General features: G+C 37.4%; 1 protein-coding gene across 1 annotated transcript in view; it reads left to right on the plus strand.

The window, feature by feature from the left end:
* Positions 1-18,814, plus strand: part of MIPOL1 (mirror-image polydactyly 1) — a 166,234-nt gene that overhangs the window by 64,416 nt on the left and 83,004 nt on the right. The window contains exon 10 of the mRNA XM_009280687.1: positions 2,766-2,873. Coding sequence (XP_009278962.1) covers positions 2,766-2,873 — 108 coding nt within the window. The remainder of the gene's footprint in view (positions 1-2,765; positions 2,874-18,814) is intronic.

The raw sequence follows: 18,814 nt of genomic DNA on the forward strand, positions 1-18,814 counted from the left end.
TCATATCTCTCCCGCTGCACAATGGCTTCCAGCTCCAAATTTGAGCTCCAAATTTGGAGCTTCCAGCTCCAATTGGAGCTTCCAGCTCCAAGATTTTACTTCCTAGACAGCTGGGAATAAATACATTTTGACTGATAATTCAGAACATCTTCTGTTAATACATTTTTTCCAACATATTAAGACACTTATGAGCAAAGGTCAAATTAGATCACCATTTCTTTCAGTGACACCCTCAGAATGGATTCAAGCAGTATGCTGATTGAATATGCCTAGGTTTTTTTCAGATATCAACATTCTTAGTGGAAATAAAATTAAAGATGAATTACAAAATGCTGCCAAGATTGATGTAAATGTAATCATGTCAAGGTTGACTTGATAGGGAGGTCCACCCATTTTATGTTACTTGTGTTGCATCTTTATTGTACATGCTCTGTATGCTGCCTGATACTAGAGTCCCACTGCTGCTGTTTATTTCACTGTCCTGTCTTCACAGGAGTGAAGTGGAGAGCAGGATAAGATTGCACCCATGCCCTTAGTTGTGCAACCTGCCCTGTACATCAAGATCTTTTTCCGTATGGTCCTGTAGCTAGGTTTTGCTCTTAGCGTATTTTCACTTCTCTTTTGGAATCAAGAGAATAGCATGAATATAAATTCATGTTTTAGAGGTAGATTGAGATTTTGGCCTTTTTAATAATATTTACTGTAAGAAACCTGTGCTGTTGTCAAATTGGGAATTCCATAACACTGTTTGGAAGAAGAGCGTTGGCAGAGCAGAAAAGTGAGAGGCCTGCGGATCTTACATGATATAAAGTGTAAAGTGTCATAATGCCTGAAGTAGTAGATTATTTTATTTTTTAAATGGTGTTTAGATCATATATGCTAGAGAAAAAAAGCTGCTAGAGAAAAAAACTGCATAATCTGGGTTTAGTTCTTCAATAGTTTTTTTAGCACCTTCATGTCTGCAGACACATGGAAAAAGAATTACAGCTGTGATTCTGTGATTTGTGATTTTTTTTTGTGCGTGTGTGAGATAAACATAGACATCAGATGTCTCAAGTCTGTAAAAATATTTGCAATCAAATGTATCTTAACATTTTTTCTGTATTTCCCTATTTTATGGGAAAGTGTCTTTTTTTCTTGCAATAAAAATGAAACTGTGCATTAAGGAACTTTACAGCAGACACTGAGAAGATGCACTAGGCCAGAGAGATTTGCTGCCTTTAAAATAAGTAATCCTACTAGAAATGAGCCCAGATTTCTAACAGAAGTCATGAAATACAACAGCAGATATGTGAACTGAATTTTTTTAACAGTACTGTTGGACACCTACAATCATTTAAAACCTATTCAAATATAGGATTGAATCATTCTGGTTTATATACTATGCTGGATACATGATGTGCAGTACATTGTTCAGGACTTATTTTGTGTTGAAGAAGTGCATGCATTGATATGTCTTCAAAATTTCTGTTCTGAGATCCTTTAGTACTCCTTATTTTACTTAGACCTCAGTTATAATTTTTGCAGTCCTACAGCTCTCTGTTTCACAGGTTTTGTTTTTTTAGAGTTGACAGGAGCCATGCTGCATTGTCCCACGTACTGAATCACTCAGGAATAGGTTGTATACACTTGACGGGAAGCTCAGCTCTGTGTCTTCCACAGTCACTAAGATAGCACAAGACTGATGTTTCCAGGTCTTTCATTTGAGACAGCAATGCTTGCGTGGGCATTATGTCACGATTCTCATTCCTTTCTTACTAGTGTTTTCAGCAAGTATTTATTAAAATACTTTTTATCAATTAACTGTCTTTTGTTCCAACAGAGTCTATCAGCTTTGGGTTTTGGTGGTGATATCCAAACTACTTGCTTTTAATATACTGTTTTAAAATGTTTGTGCTAATATTGTGTTTTTCCCTACTTCTAACAGTTGTTCCCCTACATCTTCCTGGTATTTTGTCTGTTTTGTTTTGATTTTTTTTTGGTAAAACAGGTTTTTTTCATAAGACAATGAACTGTCTGTTGACAACTAATTACTCTTTCAAACCAAGGTAACTGGGCAAGACCTCTTACGGTTACCATAAAAAACAGTGAAATATAATTTAGCTCACAATTTGCAGATCTTTAATCTTTAAAATAGATGTTCAGCTGACAGCAGTAACTATACTACTGTATGCACACAGGAGCAAATGTTAAATTTTTCATTCTTTGTCATTAAGTTAAATATTTAAACAAAACAGTCTTAAGACTTCTTTTCTTTCAAGATGTGGTGTGTGTTTGGGAATTAGAGTAATCTCTTAGCGTCAAAACCACAAATATAAAAATTACATGTATATTTTCTAATAAAAGGCTGGTCCTGGATTTGGGAGGAGGGTCTTTCATTTGCTTGATTTTCTAAAAGCATGTATTGCTTCCTTTATATCCACTTACTTAATACATAAAAGCCAAAATCTATCCTTATATTTGCATAACTGGGAGCAGAAATTCAACCCGACATTTTAAAGACTTTTTAAAATATTCTGCAAAATGTCTTTATCTGATACTAAACTTAGCTTTTTTTGGCATACAATTGGACCAGGAAGAAATTGAATAATGATGCGCATTTAAAAAACGTAGCTCTGGTACTGGTCTGGGATTGTAACTTGCTTTTGTCTGATGCTTTCACTACTGCAGAAATGGTGATGGGGTTATTTACGTTAATTCATTTGGCTTGTTGAAAAAAATATGCCCACGCTCCTCTACTTAATGGGATTCTTTCCTCGTTGCAGTGCAAACGGCTGGAGCAGGAGCTTCATCATCTGAAAGAGCAGAACCAGACTTCAGCAAACAACACGAGACATCTGACTGCTGAAAACAATCAAGAACGTGCTCTGAAGGTAAATCTCCATTTCTTCTTGCAGGCAAATTAAGGTTGTAAGCCCCTGGTGCCAGCTTTCTGGGCTGCATATATCAGTTGTGTACATTTCGGCAGAAGTGAGCTATGGTGTTTGCCAACAACCCCTTCTTTAAACACAGATACAGCACCCTTCTGTTATGGTTTTGTTTTATTTTATTTTGTGTATGAAAACAACGAGAAAAAAATAACATATCCTCCAAATTATTGGGCTGGTAATTAACGCTAAATTCTTGGGGTCTGTCCTTGCAATATTGCATTTTATAACGTGAAGAAAACTGCAACTATTTGCCTCACGGTACCTTTGCAAAACTAATATTTTAAAGCATGGCTGTTTGATCTGCTCCCAGCAGTGTGTGCTATATTAATAACATTGTTGACCTATACTACTAGTGACCACATAGTTGATACTACTATTTGCAAAAGGGTAGCTAGTTGGAATTGGGAGGAGGAATAATAAGTCTTGTCAATAAGAATAAAAATGTTCAGCGAGACGGGAGAGGGTCAGAGAAAGGACACTGTAAAGTGACAGGTTATTGCTGCTTTGAGAAAGGGAAATTGTAACATCAGTGGAATTGATAGCTACATAACCAGCAGCCTCACCGCTAGCCAGAATAAGAGACTCTGCCAGGTAAGATGTGCAAGCATTGTGCGCACCTATTCAACAACTATATTCTTAAAAATCTCTTTTATGGGTAGTGGAGAGACAATATAAATACAGAAGTTGCTCTGCTGATACCGTGTTGTCGTTTTAAAACTGTGTTTGGTTTAGGCAGTAAGATCCATACTTATCTCATTTACAGGCAGATTTTCCTCTGCCTCCTTTTTCTTTTTTTTTTATATTCGGGAAACATCGTTATTCATGCAACAACTTGACCGATGCAAAGCATAGGAATTAAGGTAAATCCTTGTGTAGTCTGACATTTCTCAGTTAAAAAAAAAAAAAGTATAATGAATAAATGGAGAGAGGCTGTGTGCCACACAAATGCTGTATGTTCCATGGGTTTATAACTGCCATCAGAATCTATGGTGAATATTACAAAATCAGGTGTGCAATACTGAAAGCAATCCATCCTCAGATGACTAGAAATAGAGATCATAAACATTCAGGGCTGTTTCTGACCACAATAATAGCATTGTTTTGAATCTGGTATCACTAAAAGTTAGTGCTTGCCGAGCATGCTACTTATTGAACATAGTATTGTTTTTCATTAATTGCATGCTGACTTGTTTCTTCTGTGTCACTGAAAATATTATGCACAGTCTTTCTGTTAGAAAACAGAAATGTTTTATCGAAACTACGCTTTTTACATTTAATATTGCCTGACGTGATGCTTACAGAATAATTATATTTTCAGAGCAAGAAGTGACTTGATAGTTCATAGTGTTACGAGGATTTCATTCTAAGCCTGATATTGCTCTCCCAGCACCTAATCTTTAAAGAATTTAATTTCTGGCTGTCACAGGCATTCTTTGATTTTTCAAAGTTAGAGGTTAATTGAGAGATGAAAGTCTGGGGAGGAAAAAAGGAATGCTCTTCAATTTTTGGTAAAGTTGAACTTTTTTTAATGTTGTACTTCTGTAGAGTTTGTCTCAGTTCATATTACTATTGCCTACAGTGAAAACAGGTCCATCAGAGTACTTTTTAAAAGGCTGATGGGTCAAGTTGAATTCTTGACCTTGAAAACCCGAAAATGCCCCTATGAAATATTGGCAATAGTAGTTAGCTTTGATATACAGCATACGAACACTCTTCCTGACCTAAGCGCTCAAGTAAATGAAAAGCTTATCACCCCTTTTTAGTGTAGCTACAGCCTAGAAAATATGGACTGGCTGGTAGGGATGAAAGTCGTGTCAGCAACTCCTTTAGAAACGGGTTTGACTGGTGCTCTGGGCCTGGCTGCGGCTGCCGGGGTGCTCCTGCTGCCGTCAGCGGCAATGTTCCCTGACGGAGAAATATCCAGCCGGAGCCCCTTGACAGGTAACGTGCTGTGGGGTCTTGGCACACACCTCCCCTGTGAAACCCTCTTGTTCTTAGCTGCTACCTCCTGCCTCTTGTATGCGCTCGGTAGCTATCCTAAGTGCTACACGCAGGGTGCATGTACAGACCCAAGAATCCCCTCCTGTCTCCTCTCCGCTGCAGATCACCGCCTGGTCATCTGACCATTTTCTGAGAAATAGGACAGGCCATTTGTCTCTGTGGTGCAGCGTTAAATATCAACACAACTATTTTTATTTTCACTATGATCCAGAGATCTACATTTACTTTAACCACCTCCACGTGCAAACTGGGAACTGCGCTATGTGCTATTAATTCAGATGTAAACACCTGTCCTGCAGAAGCAGTCCAGGTTTTCCTTCTGTGTCTATCCAGGACAGTTTCTGTTAAGAAAGTTTTGGGGGTTTTTAAAATCTTTAATTTTCCCTACTCTCTTAAACTTAATTAACGTTGTTTGATTCAGTTTGGCAGAAGATGTATTCTGGTGATAGGTGGCAGATGAGGAATTTGATCTGCTTTAGATTTTCTTCAGGGACTAACGGAAGCATAAACATCAGATGTGGTGCAAGGATACTTGCAATCTTAACTGGATAAAAATACAGTAATCAGGATCAGCTAGATTAAGGATGGCGTAAAAGTTTGTGATAAAAGATGAGATCATGACCTCTGTGGGGTCCTGAAATACACTTAACAGCAAAACCCAACAGGTATTGTTTCTTTCCTACTTTTTAAAATCATCTCACAATAGTGAGTTGCTCAGAAGGAAAAAAGTGTAAAACCAATCAACAAGAAACCTATTTCATTCTACTGAGGGTATGCTCTAATAGGTAAGATAAGCTGCAAGCTTTCAGCTTTATTTTTAGTTATATTAGCTCACAAGGCTACTGCTACCCTTCTTTGAGGCAGTAGCAGCCTGTAGACTCCTGAGTGAGGCAAAGCAGCAGAGACACATATTGTAACTGTGGGAGAGGTGTGGTGGCAGTAAATTGGCCAGATCCAGGATCTGGAAATCACAAAGGTGATGTAAGCACTCTTGCATACTTTTGTTTTTACACTTTTAGATCCCATGTCACACCTGAGGATCATGTGACAAATAAAACATATGACATATGCTGCATGCTGTATAGACCTATACTGTGCCATTTATTTATTATTATTATTATTGCACATGTTATTGTGCAATATAACATCTACACATCTTTGGTAAGATAGCTTTTCTTAACTAATCTCTGTCATACATATTAGTAGTACGTGATTTAAAATTTCCATATTTAATGTATTTATTTATTGCATAGAACATTCCTTATAGTGATGTGGGCCATTCAGTCCCACAATGCCAAACTAGTACTCCTAATTTTTATAGTATTCTTATTGGTCATAGGGGATTGTATTAATTGAACAAAAAGGCCAATTTCAGATCTCCCCTCCAGGCAATGCCCACAACTGCACAGAGGTCATTCAGAGAAGCATGTGGGCCCCTATTTCCATAGTTAAAGCAAAATAATCCTCCTCTTTGTGAAACCATTTTATAAAATCTCTTATAATATTTCAGATTGAATTATAGCTAAATCTTTTAGGGATAATTGCTTCCTAAGGGCCTATACATTTGCGCTCTTAGTACATTTTCATAAAGTAAGATCTGCAGAGTGCTTTGCAGTTCTAATGTGTCAGGGTCTATACATAAGATTATTCATTTGTGCTTGGCCTTCATAATTAACATTTGGTCTCTACTGATTCTGATAAATGTATTCCCACAATACACTGAAATAGCTGATTCAATTAAACATAAAAAGTTGAAGAATCGCTATTTTTTCATCAGTATTCAAATATTGTTGTGGATCATTTTATTGTTGTCAGCTTTGTAGTGTGTAGTTTTGAAATGCAGAGTTCTAAGTAATACATTTTCCTAAAGAAAAATAAAGATTTTGCCAGTGTGAATGTCCTCTTTACTCAGTTGAAGAAGAATAGGAAAAAAGTCTTGTGAAACAAATAACTGCATCTGAAAATTCATGGAAAATCTTTAACTGGATTTGAATGAAACATAGGGAGAGGTGACTTTTTTTTCACAGGCCTGTTTTTTTTTGTAATTTTTAATTAGGTGGTACGTTCTTCTTAAAGCAGCTATTAACCTGCTTTAAAGACCAGAGAGGCATACTAATTTTACTTCCAAGCCAAACTCTCAAAATGGAGAGGAGGGCTGTTTCATGATGATACACAAATCAGGTGCCCTTTAGTGACTAAATGAGTTTACTCCATCCAAGTATGATGTCATTAGAACTTGTAAAGGTTATTAATCTCCTTCAGAGCTGTTAAGATGTTAATCTTTGGTTATGATTGGCTTGTTTTGTTGTTTTTCTGACTAATCAATCTTTTTAGTTGTGATTTTCTGTAGAATTCCTCCTACATGCGCCCATGGTTTTATTAAGAATATCATAAATTTAGAGTCAGAGGCAAGAAAGTGACCTGAAGGAGCTGTCAGAAATTTGTCTACAGTAGTGTCATAAAGCGATTGTAGCTGATGGCATCTGCTTTCTGCTGACACATAAGAATTGTGTCAAGGGTAGGAAATTCACCATGCATAGCAGTTTGGTAGTTGTTCTAGTGATGATGCCTGTGAAAAAGCCAGAAGAAGACTTAATTTAAGTACACCCTGATGCCTGTCGTAAATTGTATGGGTAGGAAACCATGCATAGCAGTTTGGTAGTTGTTCTAGTGATGATGCCTGTGAAAAAGAAAGTGAGAAGAAGCTGTCAGAAATTTGTCTACAGTAGTGTCATAAAGCGATTGTAGCTGATGGCATCATCTTTCTGCTGACACATAAGAATTGTGTCAAGGGTAGGAAATTCACCATGCATAGCAGTTTGGTAGTTGTTCTAGTGATGATGCCTGTGAAAAAGCCAGAAGAAGACTTAATTTAAGTACACCCTGATGCCTGTCGTAAATTGTATTAAGTTCTGTTTTGATTCCCAGAATTTCCCAGATTCTTAGAGTAGAAACCATTTTTCCATATCTGCTTGACAATGCCAACCGCAAAAACAAATCCAGCTCACTAGTCAATGTATTTAGAGTCAGAGGCAAGAAAGTGACCTGAAGGAGCTGTCAGAAATTTGTCTACAGTAGTGTCATAAAGCGATTGTAGCTGATGGCATCTGCTTTCTGCTGACACATAAGAATTGTGTCAAGGGTAGGAAATTCACCATGCATAGCAGTTTGGTAGTTGTTCTAGTGATGATGCCTGTGAAAAAGCCAGAAGAAGACTTAATTTAAGTACACCCTGATGCCTGTCGTAAATTGTATTAAGTTCTGTTTTGATTCCCAGAATTTCCCAGATTCTTAGAGTAGAAACCATTTTTCCATATCTGCTTGACAATGCCAACCGCAAAAACAAATCCAGCTCACTAGTCAATGTATCATCCATGAAGAGCATGATCCCAGGAGAATCTGATGTCATAAGAGCTTAAAAAAATTAAGAAAAGCTTTAACATGAAGTTTAAAATATTTGCTACTCTTGAAAAGCATGGAGTATTCATGCTGTTTAGGCATATAATATTGACTATGGAATAAAGTGCTTCTTTCAGAAGATAGTAACTGTGGCCCTTATCTGCAAAAACTAAATAATTCTAATGTGTTTTTATGTTTAGAGCTTCAGAGCTGAAGTTTCAGAACTTCATTTTAATGAGTTTAGAGCTGGTTTATGGCTATAAAGCCTCTGATTTGTTTCTGACACAGCCAGAGACTTTTGAAATGCTCTGTAATCCAGGGAAACTTGCCTGAACCAGTGGTGGGAAACCGAGAGATTCCCATCTCATCTCTTCTATTAAAATTCCAGTTCAGCATACAATGTTTACATTTTATTATAGTTATTAATTGCATCCTAGAAAACTCTTAGAGAAAAGCCTTTCAATACTTTCATAATCATTTTACATGAGGCAACAGAGATCAGGTTGATTTATTAGAAACCTAGAACGTAAGTTTTGGACGTGGCAAGGCCCAGCCACATCCAGAACACCACTCTGCCAACTTCAGCCATTTTGACTGTTGCACTGTTGTTAACTGCAGTGCTGTGTGAGTGATAGAAACCGGCTGCTGATTACCAATATTTTATAGCTAACAGATGAATAGCTATGTTATCCACTGGTGAAGTGGGTGTTATACCTTTCTCCAGTTTCTAGCTACAAAATAACTAGTCATTACTCTGCAAAGAGTTTAATACTTGTTCGTATGGTGTTATTGTTTGGTAAATGTTGCTTTAAAATATTGTGCTTACTTCAGAGTGGTTGGGTTTTCTTCAATGAAGCAACTCAGCAGTATTTGTATGTTGGACAATCCACCCATTTCTCTCACATTTTGCTATTAATTCCTCTGGCCAATATGCACTGTTCCCTCTGTATCTAACAGAATATCAACCTGTGAAAGCTCAGCTTGAGCTCACTCTGTGGAGTTAACCCTAAAGCAGTCATGTTTTTCATGTTGGATGTCATGTGCTGCTACCTATAAAAGGGACTGCTATCACAGTTGCAAATGAATTTATAGGTGTGTTTGAAGACTGGGATGACAGCTTCATATTGGAAGTAGAAGACGAGGAGAAGTAGATTGCAGATCTGCTGCTGAGGAGATACACTGTGCCCTTGCGTTTACTTATGTTCTATATCTATTTTTCTGAAACCAGAGAAACGTTTCAGGAGCAATGGGAATAGTTAACAGGATTCTTGGAGGTTACCTCCAGCAAATAATATGTTGTTACAACTAATCCTGAAAGGTTCTTCATGCTATTCTTCCAATAACTTACACGAGGATAAAGTACTAGAGGATTTGTCAAAGTAAGCTGCAATCTCTAACTTTGTGCAAGAGCTGTTTCAGTAGTTGTTTCTTCTCCTAAGAAGGGTGCCACTTCTCTTCTGCTTTCAGAAGAGTTGTCCAGTTCAGGTTGTAGGAAGCCATCATGAGTTCATTTCACTCTCCAGCAGCTACCCTAAAGCAGTATGTGCCCTCATTTAAATGCCTGGGCAATGTGAGAGACAAATTTGCTACCCTGTCAGTAAAACTGGTTACAAAGCACATGAGATCGCTATTAATTTTTAGAGTGGAAGTTTGCTGAAGTTTGAATGCTTGAATTGCTTTTAAGTACATAGTGGAGGTAGAAATAAAAGACCTAATAAAACCTGGATCATGCTGCTGACAATCTGGATGTGGGTAAGAATGCACAAACATTTTTCTTCAGTTGCTGCTTCCTAGACACTTTATCAGACAGAGTAGATACAGTTGCAATCTTAATTGCATTGAACAGAGCCTTTGCTTATGCTGCACCCAAAAACACTTAATCACAAGGTCTTAAAGGGTGTCACTAAGGTTAGACCCAAGTCTGTTCAGCTCTTATCCATGCTAGAAACATGATTAGTCACTTTATGGCTGGTGTTATTAAATAGTACTGTACACCTCAGAGGCTATCAGTGTAAGCCAGCGCGTCGTGCCATAAATGAACACTAAAATGAGGCTGTGTATAACTCCTGCAGAAATAATTCTGTCCATGTTCCACTTCAATATTAATTTTCTGCATTCCTTTCTGCTTAAGTTGCAGTGTCTCCAAAAGCTATTGCTACAGACTTCTGACAACGCACCCAGTTACCTGTATATATGGAGAGGGAGAAAATAACTCATATAATCCTACAGTGACCAGCGTTCCCCCTCAATCCCAGGGGAAAAACTGTGAGCACTGGTCGAGTGGTCTTTAAAGCAGTCATTCGAAGTTTCCTTGGACCCAATTGTTCATTTGAGCCAGATGTCATAACCTGGTCCTCTGGTCAGTTCAGGTCCGGAGATCCTCAGCCAGGGATTTCTCCTTCATCTGCTGTCATATAATTAGGAGCGTAACAGTTTGCTCACATGTATCCCCTATAGGCAGGAAGTGACTAATTTAGCACATGTATTTGACCATGAATCAAAAAGCTAAGTTCAGAAATTTGATCTACTAGTATCACTTCCAGTGGCCAGTTTTGTTAATTGTTTTTTGTAGCCATCCAGGCTGGTAGGCTTTATTTAGTTATGCAGATCTTGACAGAATAGTTGTTCATGAGTGACAACTACATTCTTAGTGACGGTCTCCTCCCATTTGGTAATTAATGTTTTGGCACTGATAGACATTTGTATTCGTTGACCAAAAATATCCTAATTTGTATAGGGACTTGAAAGTTAAAATAACTGCTTAAATGTGCCATAAGCAAATAATACAATGTTTTCCCCAATGGAAAACATGGGAAATAAATTATGAGGTGAGACACTTGCCCTTCACTGAGAGTGAAGTTGTCCAGAGTCCCTTTAGAAACACAGGCTTCCAGAGTCTAATAAATCTGATTTATATGAAACATCTACCTGGGAGCTGAAGAGAAATGATATTTGGTAACGTTAGTACTGGCATGATTTTCAGTGGTGAGCTTGTGATGTCCTTAAGTGGCTGTGTGGATAGGTGGCAGGGCCATTTGTACTGTTCTTGGTTCACTAAGGCATCACTGCAGGCCAGAATTTTGAACTCGTTCAAGCCTTGGGTTGTTTCCAAATTGAAGGAAACAAATAGATGTACCCAAGTTCTCGTCTTTGCTTCCTCGGTTGCCACCTTCCTGTATCTGGAAGGCTGTCCTTTCACTGACAGCGCTGTCTGGCATGGCAGCCCTGTGTGTACAGTGTTCTCTGCACAGCAGCTGCTCAGGATTTCTTGGACTCTGTTCAAATGAAAGACCAAGCAGCGGTATTTCTTACTTACTGTGACCTCAGGTCTTTCAGAATTGTTTCAATGCGAAGTAATATATGGATGAGAGTGAACATTTATTGGCAGAACAACATTTGTCCTGAAAATGATCCTGAGAAGAGTTGTATCTGTCTAATTGATTATGCTTGTCTAGAGCACTGTATGTCTTAAGGAATTTTAGCATGCTTCATATTGCCTGTAAACAGCTGCACAAGAATGGCACTGAATGTGTCTTGATAGACTGAACAAACAGCATCTTGGCTATAGGAGTTTGTTCACCTTGCCTGAGGAGTGTAAGTCTTCCTTCTGTCCTGTTAACAGATGCTGAACGTCTCTTAACCAAAGCAGGTATATTTATTGAACTTTGATTCAGTTCTAAGCATTAAGGAATTCATTACTCATTCACACTTTGTGTTTGATGTCAGCTTTCATCTGCTCCACTAAAAATTCCTTGAAGGTCTGTTCCTTTTTATTTGACAGCCTTCAAATCTCTCTTGGCACCAGATTACTCTTGACAATCTTAAAACATCAATAAACTGTTTGTATATACTGTAAACATCGCTTTGTCATTGGGGATGACGTGGTCATCCAAACCTTTTGGCTGAGTCTTTTATTTTTTGGTTGCCATTTCATAGGTGGAAATTGTCTTCCCGTGAGGTCAGCCAGTGTTACTACTTCTGATTAGCAGAAGTATTATTTCTGATGAATGCAGCAGGTTCTTGGAGTGCAATATTTTGGTTTCAGGTTGTTCTAAATCTGGGTTATCATTCTCACAGTCATCTAGGCTGCTTCCACGTCCTCACTTTTGGTATGCAAAGAATCATCCCTTTCATGGTAATAGGCTTCTGTGACCATGAACTTCCTGTTGACAAGGCCCTCTCATCCATGTTTTTCATTTAACCATTCTGTAATTGTGCATCTGCACGTATTATATTAACAGCATTTTACAAATACTTTGCACTTTCGTGCACCTGTTTTTCCTTCTGACAGGATAGATTCCACTTTGTATGGTTGATTCATTTGATAGCCATCTGGGTGACTTCCTGGAAGTTCCTTCCTTGCTCAGTGATGCTGCCACTTGGCCTTCCAGTTTCAAGGACGCTTTGTTTCAGTTGTAAATGTGCTGCAGCATTTTTAGGTTTTTGTCTAAACTCTGTTAAAGGACCTCAAAACTGGAATAGTTTATGGGCCTGGGGCAGATCTCAGATATACGTATTCTAGAAATACATATCCTGAAATAAACAAACGTTCTGAAGTTGTGGAAGATGGAACAAACTATGCAGGCATCCTGTGGACAGATAGAAAGCTGTCTGCTACTTGCTTTTTCAGTCCTTATCTTCATAGTGGTGACACCCATGCCTTAAACCAATGATACAAAATTGGTGTGTTCTAAAATACACGGAAATTCATCAGTATCTTGTAAATTAGAATCACAGAATCTGATACGTAAGCAAACATACTGTAGAAACCACAATCATGTTAGAAAAGCTACTTATATGGGAAGGTAAGTTCCTATAAAAACAGAAACTCTATTTAACTGTAATGATAAGCTTCGTTGCCATCTCCAATGGTATAGTTTATCACCCCAGTCATGGGTTCATTTTTCCTTCCTTCTGCCCAATAATACATCAATAGTAGTACTACTATGAACCTTTGTAATGTCTGAGGAGGTGTCATATTGCTGTACTTCAAACAGCTATAAAAAAAATTCTTTTACTTTCCCGCTAGTATGGAGCTTCATTTCAGGATTATATGGATCAGGAGCGAAGGGCATATGTTAATCTAATTGTAAAACAATCATGAAGCCTAAAGTATCAGACTTACTATAAGAAAACTAGGACTCCCTCCTTCACTTGCCACTTTCTGATACTATAAAACGTATTTCCAAACTTAGTTGAGATTATAAATCTGAAGCCATTTTGTACATGAAATAGTAAATGTTTTCTGGAATATTTAAAGAAGCCCTTAGCATTAGTTTCTATTAATAGTATCGTCCCTAATCTTCACTGGCATAGTTTTCAAAGTATCTATCAGCATTGTACCATAATAAAACAAAGGAAGCACCAAAAATATTTAGCCAAGTTAAGTTTTTCCTTTCTCAGAGGTACCGAGTATTAAATGATGCTGGAGACAAGATATCAGATTTAATGAATGAAGAGGAGGAGTGACATTGTTATGTATTATTTTTTATTTCATAAATCTTGTTTCTTTCTCCATACAAAATCTGTTATTCATACATGCAGAAAGAAAGTGTGGTAAATCTTACTTTTCAATCATTTTTTCAGTGTCTTACTGTACACCCTTCATTTTTTATGCTGCACAGGAAAATGATCCTCTTTTGCTTGAGCAGCAACTGTAAACAAAATCTTGAGCCTGAGTGCATGATGACATGTCAGTTATTTGTCCTACAATAAAATGTATAAAAGGTAGTAACCTAAGCTCTTGTGCAAAAGGCAAGCTACAGGGTCATTAAATAGCAAAGGTCTTGCTCTGACCCATCCATGACCTCCTTATCTGAAACACCTCTCAGAATTGATAGAATCTACTTTAGATCTTGGGCAGAGGAAACAAGGGATAGGATAAAGGATCAATATAAATAATTCAGAATTTTAGGTATTTACTAAAAAGGAATCATTAGTCTTTGTATGTTTAAGTTTACCCAAATTTCTGTTCAGAATTGGAGAACCCTTTCCTAGCATTTTGCATGCAAGTGATCATATGAAGTATGGTTCAGAGTAGAAGCGGGACAGATGGTAAAGGAAGACACTGAAACATTAGGTCTTAGTATGGTTGTAAGGCTGCGGACTAGCCTTGATTCAGAAGTCTCAAGGTGCTACGTGTTTGCTCTTACTTATCTTTTTACTGTAATCTGAAAGTCTCTCCTATTCTGTTCCCAGGTGAGAAACATTAGGTTTTAGAATGAGATGAAGTCAAAAGAGCCCATGTCCAGAAAGTGCAGCTTGGTGCTTAGCCATCATTTACTCAGAGGAGTCAGGACTCATTTTGCCTGTCCTTTTAATTCCCATCTATTTATTTATGCTCCTAGATCATAGAATCATAGAATGGTTTGGGTTGGAAGGGACCTTAAAGATCATCTAGTTCCAACCCCGTTGCCGTGGTCAGGGACACCTTCCGATAGACCAGGTTGCTCAAAGCCCCATCCAACTTGGCCTTGAGAGGCTTTTGAAAATCCCTTTCTTTTCTCCATAAATAAGAGCAAAATCCTGATTTGCCTTCCATGTGTGTGGCCCTGCAGAGGTGTAAAGGAAAAGTGGACTCTGCTGTTCACATATTCAGGTTGCTAAGGGGAAGAGATGTACTCCTTGTGTGCAGTAGGTGTGTATTTCTACCCTAGCAGTATACAGGTCATTAGGAGAATGCTTGAAGAGCAGAAGGAACGAATGGACTTGGATTTATTTTGATCTTTTTATTTTTCTTCTATGAAAGTGGACTTTATGAAGTAAAATATTCCTCACCTGTCTTCCAGTAGATCTCCACAGCTTTTCTCATGAGATTATGGACTGGCAGATGGACTTTGGCTTTTCTGTAGGAGTAAGCTTTAGAGTAGTAAGCTATACGTTAGGGGTCAAGTAGTAAATTCGATAATTCAGTAATTCTGAGTTTCCAGACCTTAACCATAAAAAACGTGTGCAGGCACACTGGTGTACCACCTATTCAGAAAGTATATTAACATTATCTTTACTGATTAACACAAGCACAGATAGAATTTTGGCATATGAAATACATAACCTTGTTTTTTGTTATTTGAAGACTTGAAAGGTATAAAGTAAGCTTCACATCAGCAGAAGTATATCAATGCATTAGGATTTCAACTCAACATATATTAAGTTTACCTTCATATTTAGAAACACTGCATGCATAGCTCTGTCGTATAGCTGATTCAAAATTGCTCATTACACTTGCACAGAAAAAGAATTATTCACGGAAAACACACAAAGAAGGTCTGATTTCTCCTGTAAAATATGTTTGCAGTTAAAGGTTCACTTTCTTACACCTCCAAAATTCAGTCAGCTGTGTTGCCACTTCCAAAACTCAGCCTTCCTTAGTGGTAAGGTAAATATATCTTACAAAGAAAAAGCAATAGAAAGGTGAAACTAGAAAAGACCTGTCTTTAAACTTTGGATAGGAAGCTGAAGTTACAAATGCTACTGTGTTATAGTAAATAAGTGTATATCACATTGCCTGAACATAGTATTAATGTGTATTGGTGATTGTGTTAAGCTGCTAAGCAGTTGAATTTGCAATTTAAAATTAAACTCAAAGACCCAAATGTCATTTTGCAGTTAGATTCAATATATAAAGAAACCTTCTGGGACTTCATTTTCTGAACTGTGTTGGTTGATACTGGATTTTCCATCTCCAGAAGTGATTCTCCACTGAAGAAGAGATGTCATCTTTTACAATTTTACTAGACATATTCAGATTCCATACAGTTTTATAAATTTGCCATATCCTTGTGGATCACAGTCAAGATGATTATTTCAATGCTCATTTGTTTATTAAAGAAATATCTGCTGTGCTGGAGGGGCTATTAAGATGGTGGAGGTGTGACTTGCGCATAGAGTTCTTTCTTTACAAATATCTTGGCCCCACATTTTGAGAAATTGAGAGAACTTATTTTTAAGAAATCAATACCATTTAAACTATTTTTTTACATTTGAAACATCATTTGGACCAGGCTTTCAAACGCTGAAGCTAATCTTGTAGATTAGGCCTGGTTCTGTGCACATATGTTGCAGTGACTGCTGGAGAGCAGTCCTGCTGACATTAATAGTTACTGTTATACGATCTAAATTCTGAGCAAGAAATGAACCCTTTCTTGCTTTGATCTCAAAGCTTGTAAGTTCCACATGCACTTAAATTTTAGTGGGACTAGGTCCCAAATCTGTGAAGCCTTAGGCTGTTATACACACATTTAGGCTGTTATGACAATATTCAGAGATCAGAGGAAATTCTGTTCAAATTTGTTTTCAAAAACTAGGTATCTTACGTGATACAATGAGATCTGGTAAGAATACATTGATGCTTTGCTAGTTCTTTCAGAAAAGCTCAGGCCAGAAGACATTTTAACAGGAAAAAATCTTTGATGTCCACGTTAAAAGAATCTATTATCCTTTCTCAGTGAAAAACATCGTATCCCTTCAAAACATTTCCACCCAAAATCTCATTAAGAGCACCTCTACTTTGACCATGCTTCTTACTGAGTTCTTTGGAAAAAGAGTGAATCATAAAATACCTCATTGCCCTGGTACTTCAATCCTTCATCCCATCTTCTGAAAGGATGAAACTATTTATTTAGTACAGGTTTCTAGTTTAAAAGTGGATCTGTGTTTGCTCCACTGTTAAACAACTGAGCAAATGGTTTGAATACACTACTTGGTGTCATTTTGAAGAGAGACAGATTTCAAACTTTTTCCTTGCATATAGTATAGAGGAGAGACTTAGTATACCAAACATTATCCTTTTTTTGTATTGTGTTAGACTTTTAAGCATTTAAGAATATCACATAAAATGAATTGGTTTTAATTGGTTATCTGCTCCTATTTCTTACAGTTGGGCTGTAATTGTCTTAGATGTTGGAGGAGAGAGTGGCTGAGAAACTGGGAGGAGTGACTGAAACCTTGGAAATGCTGCTGATAGCTCCTTCCGTTTGGAATTGCTATACAACAGTAACAACAAAAACACTCGTTTTCCAAACTAGATAAAATAAAACCTGTTTATCTAGCCTATTAAATCTGGGTGCCAACTTTCAAGCAGATGCAGGTTTAAGCTCTGTAGATGCTAAATCCTGAAACGTTTGGTCTATAAACAAAAAGCTGACATCAAATACAGCACCGCTGCTAGACATAGTATCTATGCTGCATTCACACAAAATAGGGAGATGATTGCTTTTTTGTATGTTGCTTAGGGTTTTTTTTCTTATGTTAGAGTATTAAAACAGATATTAAATTTTATCATTAATGCAGTGCGTGGTCTCTCTTCAAATCCCCTTAATTACAGATTGACTCCAAGGATTACACAACATGGATTTTAATTTTAACTGAAACAAAAAGAAAAGCTGCTTAAAAATTATTCTTGCTGAGTGACTTGTTGGACCACAAAACAATTTTTAACATCTTTTGACAAGTGTTGTCAAATTTAAAATATTAGAACAGAGCTAAGTGCACCTTCAAACTCCAATTGTATCATGTCTACTTCCCAAATAAAATGTTTTATTAACTTTGTCCTCACAAAGGAATGTCTGCTTCTCATATTTTTGTTTTTTCAGTTATTCTTTAGGAGAAAAAGACTCGCAGTCTTGCTGAGATGTGTTTATGTTTGAAGAAAGTTACATCAGACTTCATATTTCCTTTCTTCGGTAATTTGAGAAAAATTACCAAGCAGAGTTGATGTTGTAGCAGCAACAGCGTATTTCACACCCTTGCGTTGTTTCCCTTCTGACCCCTATCTTTAGGACTTGAGAGCTCCACTCTGAAAACTTCATTCCAGCCTGAAACTTAGAACAGCAGGTCTGAGTCCAGAAACAACATTTTCACAAATTGGGGCCTAATCCAGTAAGCTTCACACAGGAAGCTACTTCTGTGAGTATCTATTATTCATCTGAGCAAAATTTTAGGCGTCAGTTTTCAGTCTGTTTCTTATGGGTTTTTTCCCCATTTCCTAAAAGATAAAATCAGCTTCCCAGTTTGTTTCATTAAGTAAAACTCATTTTTCACTGTTAAAGCTTATTAGTATTTTTTACAGTTTTACTGTATATCTCCTGCCGGTTCTTTAAGACACGTAGAAAAAAAGAAGTTGCTCTCCAGAGCTGCATCAAATAATAAATGCCCAAAGCTGAGTGTCCACACCTTCTCTCGAAGTTAGGTGCAGCTGAAAGCGCCCCTTATCTCTCAAAATGTGGATGCAAGTTTCTCGCTTCAAAAACCAGCTCCTTTTGTGACTGAGTAATAACTTTGAATACAGAAAGGCTGGAGGAATGAGAAATTAGGTTTTGGCCAGGAGGTCACTGTAGTGCTGAGGGATAAATCTATCATTGCTGTTTAATGGTAGTTACTGGTTTGATAAAGTTCCCCTAACTCAGTTTGTTAGCTTAAAACATACTTTCTGAGACCTCACAGATCTGCTGGTAAATAACACCGTTGTTGCTGTATCTTTGTATGGG

Source organism: Aptenodytes forsteri, unplaced genomic scaffold (genome assembly GCF_000699145.1).
Source record: "Aptenodytes forsteri isolate BGI_AS27 unplaced genomic scaffold, ASM69914v1 Scaffold193, whole genome shotgun sequence".
NCBI classification, from domain to species: Eukaryota; Metazoa; Chordata; class Aves; order Sphenisciformes; family Spheniscidae; genus Aptenodytes; species Aptenodytes forsteri.